Genomic DNA, 19,863 nt, shown 5'->3' on the forward strand with positions numbered 1-19,863 from the left:
AGCATCAAACAGGTCTGATGTGAGAATCAGATTGACGTAGCTTGGAAAATTAACCCGTCCATGTGATCCATTAAAGCAGTCCACTTTATCAAATTCCTACAAGATTTGGGTGGTGTACATGGGTCAGCTTGGACACCCTGAGCATTCTGCAGTACAGGGAAATATGGAGCTACATTGGGGCCATAAAGTTTGTTCAAACAAAAAAAAATATAAACCTGAAAAATAAAAGTTTGTTCAGAAGAAAAACATTTGAACCTAAAAAATTATTTTGAACCTCCCTCAAAAAAATTTGAAAACTGAAAAAAATCAAGTTCAGAACTACTTTTCAGATTCAAGTTTTTTTTTTGAACTTGCAGATTTTTTTTTTCGGCTTCAAACTTCTGGCCCTGTTTTGGCGTGGGGGGCGGGGCCTCAGATCACAGGGGGTCCGGAATCATGACTGACAGCTCAACACAGCGGCTGAACAACATATTTCCAGCTGTTGCATTCAGGGACCGTGGGAACCGGAATTATCTGTAATACATCATTGATATTCTATATATATGTGATTGGTTTTGAAAGATAACATGCTTCACCGATAGAAGCAGCTTACGTGAATACACGACGCGCATCTCTGAGGAGAAAATATGATCTTGACAGATTTGCACAGCATTTTATGTCCGTGTTGGAGATTTCCCATGCTCTCAATATCAAGCAATTTTTGATTCAAACGTGTTTGGTCTCCATTTAGTGAAGTGACTCACAGCCAGGGGAAAACTGGCATATGGGGCAACCGAGGAAATCCCCGGTGGACCGCTGGCTTATATATATATATATATATATATATATATATATATACAGGGGTTGGACAATGAAACTGAAACACCTGTCATTATAGTGTGGGAGGTTTCATGGCTATATTGGACCAGCCTGGTAGCCAGTCTTCATTGATTGCACATTGCACCAGTAAGAGCAGAGTGTGAAGGTTCAATTAGCAGGGTAAGAGCACAGTTTTGCGCGTCTTGCTGGCGCATCTGTGACCAAGACAGCAAGTCTTTGTGATGTATCAAGAGCCACGGTATCCAGGGTAATGTCAGCATACCACCAAGAAGTACGAACCACATCCAACAGGATTAACTGTGGACGCAAGAGGAAGCTGTCTGAAAGGGATGTTCGGGTGCTAACCCGGATTGTATCCAAAAAACATAAAACCACGGCTGCCCAAATCACGGCAGAATTAAATGTGCACCTCAGCTCTCCTGTTTCCACCAGAACTGTTCATCAGGAGCTCCACAGGGTCAATATACACGGCCGGGCTGCTATAGCCAAACCTTTGGTCACTCATGCCAATGCCAAACGTAGGTTTCAATGGTGCAAGGAGCACAAATCTTGGGCTGTGGACAATGTAAAACATGTATTGTTCTCTGATGAGTCCACCTTTTCTGTTTTCCCCACATCCGGGAGAGTTACGGTGTGGAGAAGCCCCAAAGAAGCGTACCACCCAGACTGTTGCATGCCCAGAGTGAAGCATGGGGGTGGATCAGTGATGGTTTGGACTGCCATATCATGGCATTTCCTTGGCCCAATACTTGTGCTAGATGGGCGCTTCACTGCTAAGGTCTACTGAACCATTCTTGAGGACCATGTGTTTTCCAATGGTTCAAACATTGTATCCTGAAGGCGGTGCCGTGTATCAGGATGACAATGCACCAATACACACAGCAAGACTGGTGAAAGATTGGTTTGATGAACATGAAAGTGAAGTTGAACATCCCCCATGGCCTGCACAGTCACCAGATCTAAATATTATTGAGCCACTTTGGGGTGTTTTGGAGGAGCGAGTCAGAAAACGTTTTCCTCCACCAGTATCACGTAGTGTCCTGGCCACTATCCTGCAAGAAGAATGGCTTAAAATCCCTCTGACCACTGTGCAGGACTTGTATATGTCATTCCCAAGATGAACTGATGCTGTATTGGCCGCAAAAGGAGGCCCTACACCATACTAATAAATTATTGTGGTCTATATATATATATATATATATATATAGCGCATGTTTATGTGTTACAGATCAGCAGTTCGCCAGCGCGCAGCAGAGCTTATCTGCCTGACTGGAGCAGAGGAGAGGTTTGTCCGAGCTACCGCACCCTGTTGGCGGTCAGACCTCTCAGAGTTTCTCCGATCCTTGGTCCCCAGAAGCGATCACACAGTCTATCTAACACTGACTCTTAAAGGAACGACTCTCAAACAGTTTCTAACTTTCAGCTCCTTTAATCTAAATTAGGCAGAGGAATGATTACAGAGATCAGCGCCGAGGCTCGTCTTGGACCGTTTCCGTCTGTGAAAGGATGAGGAAGAGCCTCGATAGAAGGTCACATGTAGTTTTATATCTGGCACTCCAATGCAATGGATGTTCCTTCCCTCAGTGTTTATCAGTAGACTATGTGTCACCATTGTGGTGTCTATCTGGTACGTTGTGTAGTAGCGGGTGTCCATCCTTAATCTAAGTGTGCTGCTGCATTCTAATCAAACCAGTTACAGCCTGCTCCACCATCAAACCCAGTGCCCCAGCCTCAGGTCATTCATGACAAACCTTTGGCCATTTATCATTGTAATGTGTGTCGATGAGCATTCTTATCCTATTCTAACAAAATGGAAACATTAGAACTTATGCTTTATATCATTAAGGTATAAATGGGAAAAACTGCTATGAGTCATATAAATAATGGTTATCCTTAACAGGTTGATATGACATAGTTTAGGGCACAATGGTCCAGAAAAATATCAGCGCCCCAGAAACTGTTGCCTCTTCCGTACTTGATGTTGCACTCGCCCTGCATCTGTGCAGGGCGGTGGCCCGGTGGTTCAGCTCGTGGGCCGGTGGTTCAGCTCGTGGGCCGGTGGTTCACCAGCCCAGCGCCCTGCGTCTGTGAAAGGCAGTTATTAAAAACTAAACATTCACAAAATAAGAAATGCCTAAGCCAGCGGTCCACCAGGGATTTCCTCGGTTGCCCCGTATGTCAGTTTGCCCCTGGCCGTGAGTCACTTCACTAAATGGAGACCAAACACGTTTTAATCAAAAATGCACCAGAAACCGAAACCCGAGTCCAGTCCAAATGAAAACACGTCCAGGCTTAATTATGCAAGGATATTCGGAAAATACCGGCTCGTTTTACATCTGGTTTCATTCCTGCCGCTTAGTCTGGTGGTTCTTTTGCTTTATGTTGAGAGCATGGGAAATCTCCAACACGGACTTAAAATGCTGTGCAAATCTGTCAAGATCATATTTTCTCCTCTGAGATGCGCGTCGTGTATTCACGTAAGCTGCTTCTATCGGTGAAGCAGGTTATCTTTCAAAACCAATCACATATATATAGAATATTGATGATGTATTACAGATAATTCCAGTTCCCACGGTCCCTGAATGCAACAGCTGGGAATATGTTGTTCAGCCGAGCTGTCAGTCATGATTCCGCACCCCCGTGATCTGAGGCCCCGCCCCCCACGCCAAAACAGGGCCAGAAGTTTGAAGCCGAAAAAAAAATCTGCAAGTTCGAAAAAAAAACTTGAATCTGAAAAGTAGTTTTGAAATTGTTTTTTTCCAGTTTTCAAATTTTTTCGAGGGAGGTTCAAAAATAATTTTTCAGCTTCTAATGTTTTTCTTTTGAACAAACTTTTATTTTTCAGGTTTAAATTTTTTTCTGTTTGGACAAACTTTATGGCCCCAATGTAGCTCCATAGAGAAAGCACACAGGAAAATCATTGGTTCTTTTGGATAATTGGACTGTTTTTTTGGACGCAAAAAGACTAACTCAAGACAGAAATAATAGGAGCATCAACTTAAAACAGGAACCAGGTGGTGGAGCAAAAAAGGAGGAATTGGGACTGTGCTTTAGGATCACACCTTTAAAAACAATGTACACATAATTTGTTACTGCCTGTTTATTATCTCAAAAAAGCTGCATAAAGTTTCCTCACCTGTCTATGTTCGTATTTGCAGACGGCGGTGATCAGCTACGACTATCTGACGGCATTCAAACATGTGGACTACGACACAGAGGAGTACTGGGCTCTGAAGTCCAAGGTAGGTGGTCAGTTTTTATGGAGGTTGGTTTATCAGTGTTTAGTTGCTGACGGGGTACAGTGACAGAAAAAACCGTCTCCATCATCAGGGGCAAAATTAATTCAGCAATATGTGTTGATGTGTGCATGGTTCCACATGGCTGTTATACAATGCTTGTAAAATGATTACAATGCTGTTTGTTGTTTGGCACATAGTGTTGTGTTTAACAAGATTGTCGCCACCCTATCGGCACAGCATTGATTGGGCACTCCAGAGCCCGTGTCAGCCCTGGGCCATGTAGGCTTAACATTCTGTCACATTACTTAATGGTATTTATTGCGATTATGATAAAAGGTATAATTCAGCCCCATTTATTTCTCTCACTGGATGAGATCTTTACAGTCTAAATATTACTACAAGTTACTCCTCACATACAAAGTTTTTGTGGTTTGCAAAAATCATTTATTTGAATTTACTGATATTGTCACATTTTTCCATAGTATATAGTAACAATATTGTTCATCTCTGAAATGTGTGAAAGATTTAGAGATTTTGTTTCAAAATCCAGAGTGGCGTAGTAGTGTAGAACCTTTACAACATTAAATCAGCATTAAAGCGGTGCCACCAGGTTTTGGAAACCATGCAAACAGTGACCCATTTGTCTTTCTGTACAGCCTGCTGCTGTAGGTCAGGGAGAACCTGAAACCTTTTTACTCTGCTCATTAAAAACAAACAGGCAGGTCTTTAGTCTGTTATGTGTCATCATTATGAGCAATTCCTGCACTGGTTTGGTGTGGAGGGCCTATTCATTTTCTGTCATGACACATGGCACTAATTAATGTACCGTAACAGGCTAAGTTGGAAACTTAGTTGGAAACTACAGATGAGGAATGAGAAAATATCTATTTATATTCAAGTCAAGTCAAATTTATTTACATAGCACTTTTCAGCAACAAGGCATTCAGGTGCTGTACATAAGGAAAAACATTACAATGAAACAAAATCAAACAACAGAGGTAATTAAAAAAATAAAGAGAATAGAATGATGTATTAGAAAATGAAAGGAAAGTTGGACTGAAAACTTAACTAATAATGTTTAGACTCTAAACCAATAAGTTTTTAATCTTGATTGGAAGCAACACTATTGTTGATATTTTCATTGCGATATTTACTGATATTATCACTGTTGTATTTTTTTCTAATATTATGATCGATGCTACATATTATACATTATCCTAGAACAACTGAACATGATCCCACGTCGATGTTTCTGAAAGTGTTCACGCCGAGCCCATTTAGAGGTATATTTTCCAGGCCCTGGCACAAAGAAAATCAACCTACAGTATTTATTTTAGCTTCTTTTGTTTTCTCTCGTTGTGTCACTGTCGAAGCAATAAAGTAAGAACTGCCTTTCATTAAACAATAAAATGAACTGCTTTTTGAGGCTTTTTATAAATATAAAAAGTAGAAATAAAACAACATTTTCAATCATTTAGGATTTGTGTATTGATTGCTTAGGGTTTCTCATTGTCTAAAGAAGACAACTAGTTAGGATGGAAAAAACAGTTCTATCTTTTACTTACTTTAACAAAATGTGTAAATAAATAAAAAACATTAATTACCACAGCTCATTTATGTAAAATTTATGATAAATTTATACATATCAATACTTCTCAGTTAAAAACAGTTCAAAGCGCTTTTTTTGGCAGAAATATTAGGTCTCTATTTCTCTTTATATCCCTCTCTGTCCTCTCTCTCTCTGTGTTTATACAGTTTCAAACATCCATATACCATCGTCATTACTCAAACTGGTCCTGTACCAGTCTTTACACATGAGGAAAAGGTTCTGCTCCACATTTGGCGGCAGATAGACAGACTGCCCTTGTGGGAGCCTCTCACCAGCAGAGCTCTGGCAGTTACAGACAGGTGCTCCTCGTCTTGCCACCGTGGAAACACGGATTCATTGATTGCGTAACCCAGAACCAAGTCCTGGTTGCAACATTTGAAGACAGGTCCTGTACCGGTCCTGTTCCGCTTGCAAAAAACTATTTAACTATCTTAAATAAACATCATTATGGCAGCACTTTCAGAATCACTGTCCTTGTTCCATAAAACTGTGTTTTTATGGTAAGAAATCCTTGAGTTTTCTGATGCTGCTGTATGAAAACATTTTGGGCCTGAGCTTCAAAAGGTTTGCATGTAGAAAAACACATAAAAACTGGTTTGCGTGCGCAAAGCTGATCTACAAAACCAGTGCAAATCAAATTGCGTGGGTAAAATCGGCCGATCAGTGGGCGCAAACTTTTAAAAATGTTTGCCTTCAGGTATATGCAAAATAAAGACCTGTTCCCTTTTTTTTTGAGCTGCTTCTGTTATGTTGAGGAGAGCACTGCCGGCACTGTGACAGTTTGGTGAGTTTAATCGTCTTTTGATATGGTGCATGAATCATGCAGGTATTTGTCTAAAAGGTCATTGAAGAGAGCTCTCCAGAAAAAAAAAGATCAGAAACAAACTGCTCCTAGTCTTAGAGCTCTGCTGCTGTTGGTGGTGTTGCAGGAACTCTGCAGTGAACCTTGAAGAGCATGGTTCAGCATGGCTGGCCACGTGGATGGGACTCAAACACTCAGACAAGTGCTTCTGCCCCTCGGGCTGTGCCGGTCAAGCCTGGCTGCTCACGCTGATTAGAATTAATGCATGTTGCTGATTTATTCCAGAGAGGAGGCTCAGCTCCTAATTATCCTGAAGTCAAAAGAGGTGAGGATTCAGAGCTGCAGCTCATTCTTCAGTTTTTCTGCTGCACACTCAAGGGACCACCGGTAGAGATAATAGGTCAATGGCTTAATAAAATCTGCTGTATTATGAAAAAAAGAAAACACAAGTTTGTCTCATTCTGGGGGATAAAAGATTTTAAAACAACTATTTAAATAACATACATTAAATAAATAAAAAGTAAATGTATAAAAACAAACATGAAAACCAGCTCCCAAACAATTAAAAACAATAGATAAAATAAGTAAAATGATGACAGATATCTTCCAGGTCTAAGCCATGGCTGATTTAGCCACATGTTAAAAATAAAATCAATAACATTTTCATAAGATTTTGGTTTCCATTACCCCCGTCAGATGCCTGATGAAAAGCATTTCTTACTTCTGGTCCGTCAAAGACCAGATAAAACCAGTTTTACACTGGTAAAGTCAATGAAAGCTGAACTGGTGCTAAGTAAGACTTGGCTTCAGTCCAGGACTGCAACCAGTTTGTTTGAAAAAACTCTTTAAGAGAATTCTTGAATAAATCCCATTTTGTCCATGAAAACATTTTCTATGAATAACACTCCTTAATTGGAATCTTCCATTTTTTATGACATACAGTTTTAAACTAAAGTTTCAAAGTTTTCTGTGCTTGTTAGAAATATTCCCTCTTATCTTGTAAAGTGATCCTGATCAATAGTTCTTTAGGCTTTCTGAAGGTCTTTCAGAGTTTTTCTTTGGACTTTAACTTAGTTTCAGCCCAGTCCTAGTTGCTGTCAAAGGAAGACAGATTCATGGTAGTGAACAGCTTCCTTATTTGGAGATTTTCTTGGCTCTTAATAGACTTCTGACTCTAAGCAGATTCTTAAACATATTTACCTTTCTTAACAGATTCGTGATTGAACGGTGAAATATTCAGTATTTTATTACTTAGTGGCTTACTACTGTATTGAAGGGATTTCAACCACTTATATTCCAGATTTCAGAGTCTATAAAGTGGTTCTTATCACTGGTTTTCCAGGCTTTCCTAAGGAATTTCCAAGTTTTTCTTTGAATTCCTGATGTGGAACAGATTCCAGGGGGAAATCAAGGGGAACAGGTTCTAGATGGTGAAAATATTGCTTATTTTGAAACATGTTCTTGCATATAAATAAAAGTCTATTTAAAATAGCCTTGTTCAGTAGTTCTGTAGGCTTTCTAAAGGTCTTTCAAAGTTTGCCTTTAAACTGATTCCTGATGGTGAACACGGTGGCTAACAGATTCTTGACTCTGAACAGAACAGATTTCCTAATCTGATAGGATTCTGCACGGCAAGCAGATTCTTGATCCGGAACAGATTACTCTGAGAAATCTTGAATAATATTTCAGCTTCTTTTTACTTTGGCCCAGTCCCTCTACCTGACCATTTTCAACACTGTAGACTTTGCACTGATTTGTGACTCTAAACCGTTTCTTTCAGATATTTCTATTTCTATACTGATTCCTGACGCATAAATTTCTGGAGCAGATTACAGATTCAGTCTATCTAAAGAGCTCTTGAAATACTTTTGGTCTTTCTGGATGCTTTTTTTTAGAAGTCATTGCTTGGCTCTTGATGCAGAGCATATCCTGGCTTCTGTACAGAGATATGCTCAGATCCTTGGGGAAGCGTCTTGATCAATAGTTGTCCAGGATTACTGAGGTTATTCTTTGGACACCAGCTGCTCTTTTACTCAGTTTAAGACCAGTTGTTCTACTTAACCCTGATAACACACTGTGCAGTTTTTAATTAAACAATAAAGAAAATGTGTCACAAAGTTAAACAAGTAAAAAGATGTAACACTAGGCATAAAGTAAGGTCCCCTGCATCATCTGAAAGTCTTGTATTTAAGCAAAAGAAAACAACAAGACCTGAGAAATCCCTCACATTTCATTAGATCATCTATATAATCCAGGCAGTTAATGTCAAAAAGCAGGTTAATGTAAATCCTTGTAAAACCATATAAATCCTGCGTGTCAGATGAAGTCATTATGTCAGCACCCACCGACTTCTAAAATTATTTCCCTCTTTGCGACTTGTTTGACTGCATGGCTAATGAGCTCCCGTAAGTGCTCCTCCACTTCTTCCTCGTCGTCCTGGCTGCATGTTCATCGCTCAGCAGAGCAGCCAGCTGCTTTCAGCCTCTCCTGAAGAGCTTGATTCAAAAGCCACTTGAGCAGCCAGTCTCGGAGCCTCATCAAAGGCTTCCCTGAGCAACCCGAGGGGCCATTCACAGCCAATTAGAGAGCATCACAGAACAAGCATGCGAACACTCTGAACTCTGCCAAATGAGAGCTGGAACATGCCTATAGAATCTCATCAGAGTCTGCTGACTAAATGACTAAGTCAAAGATAGTTTGAAGTCATTCGTAACCCTATTAAAGCTTTCTGGCAGATGACACAAGTTGGATTAAAACAACCTTCAGTTGTGGAAAAAAAAGCCCCCCATATTCCAGTTTAAATTTATCTTTGTCTGGGAATATTCTTGATATGATGATTTCCAGATAAAGCAAGGCTTCTTAGCTTTGATTGGCATCTCAGTGAGCCTATAGGGGGCTCCCCCTAAGATTTAGATGAGATTCTGCAAGTTAGGAGCCTGAACATAGCTCTCAGTGTCCATCATGTATATATCAATGTTCATACTATTTTTAGCTCAGTTTAACCACAGTGTTCCACTCAGCCTCAGAGTGGATGATTGTGTTGGTTTTTCTTCTCACAAAAAGAAAATAACAAATACATTGATTTCTATAATGGATAAGGCCAAGAGGTTTCTCACACTATGTCTTGAAAAAATATTGTTGTTCTTCCTTCTTCTGCTTGTGATCTGACCATTTGTTTTCTTTATCTCTGTTATTTGGCACCCCAGTTTGAATGGAAGTTGTGTTTTTCCTGCCAGCATGCACAGCAGGTGCAGTCACTAAAGTCTCTGCTACACATCGATGTCCGAAGGGTCCCAGCAGACCCTAGTGGACGGATACTGATAGTAAAAATTATGTCCCACAGGCTTTGCAGTTGAGCGGACAGTAAAGCAGACTGGGAGGTATGAATTAGGGCTAATTGTGCAGATAGGTGTTGATACTACCCTGCTGCAGTGTTGCAGCTACCTCTGGTCAGAACGTAACAAGAACACAGCATTATCAGATCGATAAAATATGAAACGTTGTTTTAGGAGTTGCACCCTAGAACTTAAGTAAAATCAATCCCGTCCAAACTCTATACAAATGTGCAACTGTAACAAAATTAAGGTGATATTTGACAACACAGATTCTCCCACCACTCTACCTGGGAGCTTTGCTGGGGTGAATGTTTTATCCTGGAACTGTCACTTGGTACTGGCTGCTGTAGTCAATACAAGCTCAACCTGCTTCCTTGAAAAATTTCCTTCAGTACACCTTTAGTCGATCCATCCATCCATCCATTTGTATACCTGCTTCTTCCGTACAGGGTCACGGGGGAGCTGGTGCCTATCTCCAGCAGTCTATGGGCGAGAGGCAACCCTGGACAGGTTGGCAGTCCATTGCAGGGCAACACAGAGACACACAGGACAAACAACCAAGCACACACACATTCACACCTAAGGACAATTTAGAGAGACCAATTAACATAACTCCATGCAGAAAGACCTCTGGCCGGGAGTCGAATCCAGGACCTTCTTGCTGCAAGGCAACAGTGCTAACCACTGTCATTTTTGCTATTTTAATAAAAGAAAATATGTAATCGAATTTGAAATAGACCAAAATCAACGAATGGTTCCAGGTGGTTTAGAAAACTACTCTTTATTTAACATGCAGCTCTGTTCAGGAGGTTTTTCCTACTCATCATATTCATGAACATGATGAGTAGGGAAAAATATAGAGGCACAAATATAGATATTTCTTTATTCCTTGGTGGTCTTTCCACCTGCCCTTCAGTTCTTCATGCCACTGAGTCAAATCAAAGACACAACAATCAGACAGATTAAAATGCACATCAGAAGCACCGTTAACATCACGAGTGCTGTGCGACGAAGATAGGTCTTTATCTTGGCACTGATTATGCAATCCTCTCCTGGTCCTCTTTCACTGTTATCTCTCTCCTGCTCTCCCTCTCCAGCTGTACAGGCTTTTATTAGCATCTCATTACAAGCCATGCCAACACATGATTGAGAAATTAAATGTAGCTTACTTAATGCAAATGAATAATGCATGACCAACAACTGAGGCCTGCAGGCAAGGTTGGGAGGGGTCGGTCGCCTTGAATATAGAAATTTAAAAATACAGTAATTGAACGTTGCCTCATTTTAGAGATAGGGGACCTAACAACGTGATGGTCTACATCTCCAGTGGGCTGCTAAGCATTTCTGTCTACAGTCCATTTTCAACAGTATTCGTCTAATTGCAAAGCAAAGCTCTGTTATCACTTTGAGTTGCATATTCAGTGCTGGTCCTATTAGCAGAATGTGTTTTACTAAAAGGAGGCTCTTCATGTCCATTTAACCTCCAGTTTATAAAGCACAGAAATGTCTTCATTTCAGCTTCGTTGAAGGTGAGGTTTCTTCAGAGAGAAGTGTTGAAGAAGGCCCTGATTTTTCCGAGACATTCTCCATCAGATTCTCCTGCTTTTAAATCAGCATGTTTTCGGAACATGCCGAGGGAGCTGGGGTGGTATATTCAGACTACCTCCCCTACATACAGTACAACATTCCTTGGGTGTAAAAACATTTTTTCTACACTCACTGATAACAATGGTTCAGCATGCAGGAACGATCCAGTTTGGATGGAATTTGGTCCACAGAGATAGATATGTGAATTATTCAATATGCATGAAGCTTGAGATATCTTCAACAGGCCACAGAGGTTGATTTGTGGCATCAGGCAGTAACTGGATTATACGACAGTTAAAAATAGTGAGTGATGGTAAACAAACAGCATTACTCATAGATGGTAGCGTTTGATAGGACTGGCTGCATATGGCTGTCTTGGTAATCTTGTGATGCCACAAACTCTTGTCATGCAGGTTTTTATTGCCCCAGGCAGCCCACACCAACTCAGAATGCCCAGGTTGCCCCACTGAATTCAATTTGCAACCAGCGATAAACTCTTTAACTTCTCGTCTAATCCTGTACTGTTATTCAACGACCAGCATCAGCCAGAGAACAGAACTCCTACTATGTTGCATTAGGTGTTTTTCATATCGTCGACCTAGTTTTACTGCTCTAGAAATGCCGACCCCTTCCCAAAGGAATTACTTGCACACCTATTGCTGGTCTGGGAACCAAATTACATTCCAGTCTGATCATTCCTTCTGGAATGCTTTTCATTTTTTGGTCAATGAGTCATTCAGCTCTAAGGTTCATGAATCCCATACAACAGCTATCTTTGGCGAATTAAGAGGTATAGTCCATACCTTATACTGATGATTATTCCCTGGTAGACAGCAGCAGATGATTTCAGATTGTGTAATGTCCTTCAGTGGTCCCTATTTCATGTTGAACAGGAACCTCAGATGTTGCCACTCTGTATCGTAGCTGCTCAGCAACCGCACAATACGACCTAATGACCTCATCCTAGCAATGGCTAAATGTCTCTTTTCTGAAGTAAATATGACAAAATACTATTTTATTTTAATTTGCAGTTCTTGTGACTTTTCAGCTTGTGCTATTTTGTCTGGGAATTTCTCTGGGATAGTATTTAAATTAGGGAAAAACACTGGATTCACTCTGGTTGGATGTCCTTGCAACACTTTTTTGTGTGTATAGATCGTGTCTGTTGTCTTTTCTTTGACCACCTCTGTTTGGTTTTAACCACTGATATAAAAAAAAAGAAGTGCGCAAAGCTGGCATTTACACCTCTTGTTACCCACTCATCTAATCATCGTAGTTCGGCCTTGAAATCTTGTGCATTTTGCTTTTATTCTTCTCTTGTGCACCGCATCTAGCTAATGTCAGATTCGATTGTACCATATAAATTAATGTTTTCTTATTCCACAGTAAAAAAATGTACTCTTAAAATCGTTCCCTTCTTCATCACTTCTAGCTTCTGATTCACCTCACTTCTCCCAATTGTTTTTTCTTTTATTATGATTTACTTTGATTTCATGTATTTTTGACAAGCAATTTTCTTAAAGTGACAGTGTTGTGGGAAAATGAATTCCTCAAATTCCATTACTAGCATTCACTCAAATTGTAGATACAATCTTTTTTGTTGATTTAAAGCATTTTTCAGTTGAAATTACTTTTTTAAAATGTACAGAAAATGTAAAGAATATTCCAGTTTGTTGACCCTATATCTGTAATAAGAATGGTTCTTGCTCAAAGTTAGTAGAAAAATAATTGTCATATGCCGTCAGAAGCTCCAGTTGCTGTGATGGAAACCAATGTGGGAGGCTTTGCAATAGATTATTGAAATAAACTAAAGGCATAAGGACATGAAGGCAAACTGCAGGTGTTTTAAGTTCATTTTTGCTGATCCGGAGAAAGAAAAAGCCTGAACGGAGACATGAGGAACTGGTGACAGTGATGTCTAATGATCTCTTTGCCTCCTCAGCTGCAGGAGGCAGAGCGGCTTCAGGCAAGCAGCCATTTTGAAGGTGGCTTTTAATAGCCGAGATGAAAAGAACAAAAACGCTGATTCACTTGACACATCTGCACAGCATTATGCAGCCTCTGCCTCATCACCCCCCAAAGGTTAAAGATAAAGCGCTGCTTTTTGCCCTGTTACATTGAATATGTCTGAAGTTGTCACACTGATATGAAAGAACCACAGAGGGGAAGGAAATCATAGCCTCGGCTAATGCTGATTAGTGACTTTTCACCAGAGAAAACAAATCTCGCTCTATATCAGCTGCTTTTCTGAGCCTGAGCTCCACTGTATTTTTTATTTTGCATAAATTTAACTCTTATCCACAAAATACAGAAGAGATTACAAATTGCTGCAGGACACCACGATCATACGCAAAAGATCATCTAATCAGTAATCGTTTATATAACCAGTCAGTCCAGATCAGGACTGTTTGGACATATGTATTTGTTGTTCAGCATTGTCATATTCAAAATTACTGTATTATAAGGCAGAGTTTCAGCCTAAATCAAATGTAATTTAGCTGTATGTGCAATTTAGTTTGAACACAGAATGACTGGAAATGAATTAGGGACATCTACTTACAGGAGGGGTTTGAAGAGTTTTAGAATAAAAATTCCTTAAAATCGTCTATAATTCTCTGCGTTTGCCTTTTGGTGTGGTTCCAGTTTGGTTTTAACATGATGTCGTTTGGAGGGTCCAAACATGGTTTCGAAAACTTGTTGTAGTGTTTTTCAGCTGCGTGTCAAGTAGCGTAATTACAGTCTGTTCTTCTGATACTGTGCCAATAAACAGGTTTTCACCCTAGATAAGAGGTTTTACAAGTCAGTTCTTTAGCTGCATTAATTTTCTAGTTAAGATAATGATGCTGAGAATAATATTGTTTGTTCCTTTAGTAATACACCTTTTTTGGTTAAAAATAATAAATATACACTACTGTGCAAAAGTTTTAGGCAGGTGTGAAAAAGTGCTGTAAACAAAGAATGTTTTCAGAAATATAAATGATTGTTTATTTTTATCAATTTACAAAATGCTAAGTGAGCGAGCCCAAACATACAGCCAAAGTCATTAAGAACTATCTTCAGCGTAAAGAAGAACAAGAATATTGATATTGATTCGATTTAAATTTCTGTTCTGTTCATTCACTGCATTTTGATTGATGAAAATAAATGATTAACACTCCCATATTTGAAAGCATTCTTTGTTTACAGCATTTTTTCACACCTGCCTAAAACTTATCTTATCTTCTATAGTTTAGGATTTGCTTTTGCTGCTACATCATTTTAAATTAAGGTAATTTTATATTAAGGAAGCAATACTGGGATCTTGCACCTCTCAGACGTAGTGTACACAAACAATTAAATTCAATTTATTTATATAGCGCCAATTCACAACACATGTCGTCTCAAGGCACTTCACAACAGTCAGGTACATACATTCCAATTAATCCTAACAATTGAACAGTTCAGTCAGATTCAGTTATTTATTCAAATTGGATAAAAAGTTTTTCTATCTAAGGAAACCCAGCAGATTGCATCCAGTCAGTGACTTGCAGCATTCCCTCCTCCTGGATGAACATGTAGAGACAGTGGACAGTCACTGGCGTTGACTTTGCAGCAATCCCTCATACTGAGCATGCATGTAGCGACAGTGGAGAGGAAAAACTCCCTTTTAACAGGAAGAAACCTCCAGCAGAACCAGGCTCAGTGTGAGCGGCCATCTGCCACGACCGACTGGGAGTTTGAGAGAACAGAGCAGAGACAAAGAGATCAAAGAAGTACTGATCCAGGAGTACTTTCTATGGGAAGGAAAAGTAAATGTTAATGGATGCAGCTCTTTTAGTCGTTTCACCTAGAAAGAAAGAACAGATAAACTATGAGCCAGTTTTCAAGGTTAGAGTCTGAAAGAGAGCACATAGAGTTAGTCACAGTAAAAGTTCAGTCAGTAGCCATGTCTACAAGAAAAGTAGGGTTAAACACTTAAAGACAGGGCCAAGTGTATCATAAGTAGAGGGTGAGCATTAAGTTGTTGGCAGCAGAAGCTTGGACAATGCCCCTCTCCAGAAAGGTGTCACAGGTAGACACAGAGTCAGGCCAGGTGTAGCTTCTAGGAAGAGAAAAGAGAGAGAACATAAAGTTAAAAACTGAAATAACAGCAAATAATGCAACTGCAATGACCTTTTTAATGTCAAGAACTGCTTTTCTCCAGGTCCTTTCAAAATGTCCTCGTAGAAAGATAGGTCTAGTCAAAATAACTCTTTATTCTCAAATATATAGAAGCCTGTTATCTCCACAAAATGAGAAGCAAATGGCCTTGCTAAGTTGTTACGCTTAACATGTTTTTTGTTTTTGAAATGTGTCGATTTATGTCAAAAGCATTGTACACAGCACAAAAAAATTTAAAGAAACACTAACAATTGAAAAAAGAATCATGCTGAATATCCTTATGGGTAATGTTTTAGGAACAAATGAATGCCACATAATTTGATGAACAAGAAAATTAACAACCCACAGAGGGCATAATCCAAAGTTACTTCACCGAACCCCTGGGCAGCCTGAGGTGCAACCTGGTGGGGTCGGATGGACCTAAACATTGTCTCTCAGAGATGTTGGAATTAATTTAGGGGATCATGGAGGCCAGTCAATGGTATCAATTCCTTCATCCTCCAGGATGTGCCTGCATAATTTTGTTACATGAGGTCGGGCATTATCATTTACCAGGAGGAGCACAGGACCCACTGTACCAACAAAGGGTCTAGCAAGGGGTCTAAGGATTTCCAATACCTTATGGCAGTCAGGGTGCCATCATTTATCCTGTACAGTTCTGTGTGTCTGTCCATAGATATGCCTCGCCAGACCAACACTGACCCACAACCAAACCTGATGATGCGGAACAATACTGCAGGCAGCATAAGGTGCACCTCAGCCTCCCCAGAGCTTTTCACGTATGTCACATAAGCTCAGAGTGAACCTCCTCATTGGTGAAAAGAACAGGGTGCCAGCGCTGAACCTGCCAATTCTGGTGTCCGGTCTGGTAAATGCCAGTCGAGCTTCATGTTGCTGGGCAGTGAGCACAGGGCCTACTAGAGGACTTCAAGCCCTCAGGACAACCTCATGAACTCTGTTGGTCAAAGTCTAATAGTTTGCTCAGAAACATTCAGACCAGAGGGGACTGAGATTGTGCTGGGAGACACAACAATCAATATATCCTGGTGAAGTTGGATTGCCTGTGCAACCTCTGTAGGATCCAGGTATCATCTCATGCTACCTGTAGTCACACTGACACTGGTCAAATGCAAAACTACGTAAAAGCAGTCAAAAAAAAAAAAAAAGAAAAAGGTAAAAAATGTCTGTGGCCTCCACCTGCAAAATCTCCTCATTGATGCCCCTTTAGTGCTGTTGTGATGATGAATATAAATATATTATTTAATATTAATACTGTAATATTTTATGAAATAATATTTTGGTCTGTTAAGGGTTGTCCTGTGAATATTAGGACAAAATTGAAAGGGATGAGATGAGCTCTGACATTATTGAACAGCATAAACTCTGCACAAATATGGAATGAATTCACACAATTTCTTAAAATACAAGAATTTATTAACAAAAATAAGTCAACTCAAAGTCAAACATATTTCAATCAACAAACTCTTTACTATGCTAAAACAATCCAACTAAACTACCAAGCAGAATTAAAGGATAAGGAAGACTAATGTGATATGTACAATATAAACAAGTTGATTAAAGATGATTGAAAATCATGACCAAAAGAGTGATGCAACATTACCATGCAATGTTATTTATGTTTGAGAACCAAGGATTATCTTGAAGAATCTGGAAATGAAGTTAAGTTAGTCTTGGAACCAACTTAGAAAATAATCAGCAAACGTTTAGACAACCATTCACAATGCAAGATCAGATAAAATATTATTTAAAAAAATAACATTTTAAAGAATGATTTGCTGAATAAAACCAACTTTCTGGATGACTGATTCTCAATGGTGTTTAATTAGCTGCCTTTTATTTATTAAAATAATATTTAAGGAAATATTATTACAGAAATATTAAAATAATATTTAAGGAATTATTTGGATAAGAACCAAACCGTTCTAGATAAGTGGGTCTTAATGGTGTTTAATTAGTTATCACATCTATTACAATAGTATTTGAGGAAATATTAAGAATATTTCTGGGTAAATGATCTTCAGCTGACTCATAAAGTGGACTAGCACGTCCAGAGCTAACAAAAGAAACTTATAGCTTGTCATCAGAATCAAACACATACCTTAAAATACCACTAATAAAAGAGTTGAAATGCATAAGCGTGGATGGCGCGTTATGGCCGAGCATCTGTGTTTAAAAACCACCCTTTAAATAAAGTTTGTCTTAACTTTAAAAACACAACACAGAACACATCCTAAGCCGAGTGCTAGTCTGCTAGCACTTACTGTAGCCGAGTTTCTCAAAACAAAACAAACATTATTTAGATTATTTACCTCTAAACTATTATTCTCTGTCCAAACACTACCTCTTACGTGAACCGTGCTGAGGAGAAGTTTTCCAGGGCATTGAGAAAAACATCCACTTGTGGGTAAACAAAGGGTTAACTTGCAGCTAACCTCCGTAGCTGTGGGGTAGGGCGGCTCGTTCTGCCTGGCCCAGCCGAACCGTACGACAAAGGCATGTTCGGCTCCTTGAGTGGCCACAATATGGGGGGTAGCTCTCGCTACCTGGACGTGTACGCAGGAAGGCGTGCGATGTGGTCCCGGCCTTCTTTTCCAGGCTGTGGGGGAAATCCGCTTCGATTAGGGCTGCTTCTGGAGGCCTCAGAAGGAAAGTCAAGTCAAGCTCGTCTTATTACACCCTTAATGTGAATGAATGCCGGATACTCGAACAGCAAATCATTACTTAAATTTCTTGCATTGCGTGATTGTATGACACTTGGATCCAGTTGGAAGAGTTATGTCTGCTTGCCAGCAGGAGACATTACTACTTCCAGCTCCGCTGGGGACCTGTGTGGAAGAGGCCTGTTCTTCTTCTTCTGTGTTATTTTTTGGCAGTTGGCAAATAACGTTATGATGTGCATTACCGCCACCGACTGGTATGGAGTGTGGTTCTTCATGGTTTTAAATCTTATTTTACTATTACAACAATTAAATTCTATTTATTAATTTAGTGCTTTTGAAAAATCTGATTATAATTTGAATATGCTTGCTACCTAAACTTCTTTGCAAAGTATCTCTCAAAATAAAAATTTCTTTAATACCTACAAATTCTCTCCTTAAAATTGTTCTTTCTTGTTCATATTTCTGACACTTCAATATTACATGTTCTATTGTTTCCTCCTCTCCACAATGATCACATTTTCCTGTATTATGTTTTTTTATCTTGAACAATGTAGAATTAAGTCCTGTATGTCCTATTCTTAATCTTGTAATTAATCTTTCCTCTTTTCTGCTCCTTCTTCCTGTTCTTACTTCTCCTACTATCTTGTTGATTCTGTAAAACCATCTTCCTTTCTTTTCTTCATCCCACCTTTTTTGCCACTCTTTGGAAGAGGCCTGTTTGTTGGAACATGGGGTTTTATTCAAACAGTGACGTCATGGGAAGTCCGCTGTCCTTCTGTTCCTGGGCTGAGTTAGGAGTATGTTACTGTGATTTATTTTGAAAATTCCAGAAAAGTTCATTACTAGCCTTTAATGTTGTAACCCACTTGTTAATTTCAGTAACACCAAAACAGCTGACACTGATTAACAACTGTTTCTACTAAACTGACCAGATCATTATTCCAGACGTTTAACTGACTTGATTTTGTACTCTGATTAAAAAGTGTTCCTTAAATTTTTTTGAGCAGTGTGTAGTTTAACCTAATTCATTTAATTTAGAAATTCAGAGAGCTTTGAAATAGTCCATATTTTATTATACTTTTCAATATTTATTGTTGACGGTGTCAATGAAGGTGAACCACTATTTCTCTTAATAAAAGAAAGGGAAGAAATGACACACCAGCAGAAATATATCAGTAAGAATAAATGGTAAGGAAATATTTGGAGCCAAGTGAGGCTCTTTTTCCTTTTCTATTGTGGTAGTTCTGGTGTTGAAAGCTGACAGGTTGAGACAACTTACTACTTTATTTATAGTTGTTGGCTGTTGATTTTTCTCATAGTCTTTAGCTGAAGTATTCATTTCTTTGTTTATTCTTAATCGAAACTAAATCACTGTCATCACAATATCACAGTCTCAAAGGACCGCTTGGATGCAATATTTGGTATGCTATTGTTTTTTAAGTGCCAGGCATTTATATATATATATATATATACCAAAATGTTGGTATAATAATACATCTTTTTTATGGTAAATATTCAAACACGGTATGATTTCAAAATCAACTGAGAAGCACCTAGGGTGCTTCACCTCTAGTAGTGTGAAGTTGGGTTCACCCCTTACCTTCTTTAATAAACACAAATTTTAAGTTTTGCATGTCTCTTCAATATAGCC

General features: G+C 39.2%; 1 protein-coding gene across 3 annotated transcripts in view; it reads left to right on the forward strand.

The window, feature by feature from the left end:
• adck1 (aarF domain containing kinase 1) overlaps nt 1-19,863 on the forward strand; it is a 75,397-nt gene that overhangs the window by 6,849 nt on the left and 48,685 nt on the right. For all 3 annotated transcript variants that reach the window (XM_047344697.1, XM_047344698.1, XM_047344695.1), the window contains exon 3: nt 3,978-4,061. In XM_047344697.1, the coding sequence (XP_047200653.1) occupies nt 3,978-4,061 (84 nt within the window). The remainder of the gene's footprint in view (nt 1-3,977; nt 4,062-19,863) is intronic.

Source organism: Girardinichthys multiradiatus, chromosome 19 (genome assembly GCF_021462225.1).
Source record: "Girardinichthys multiradiatus isolate DD_20200921_A chromosome 19, DD_fGirMul_XY1, whole genome shotgun sequence".
Taxonomy (NCBI): domain Eukaryota; kingdom Metazoa; phylum Chordata; class Actinopteri; order Cyprinodontiformes; family Goodeidae; genus Girardinichthys; species Girardinichthys multiradiatus.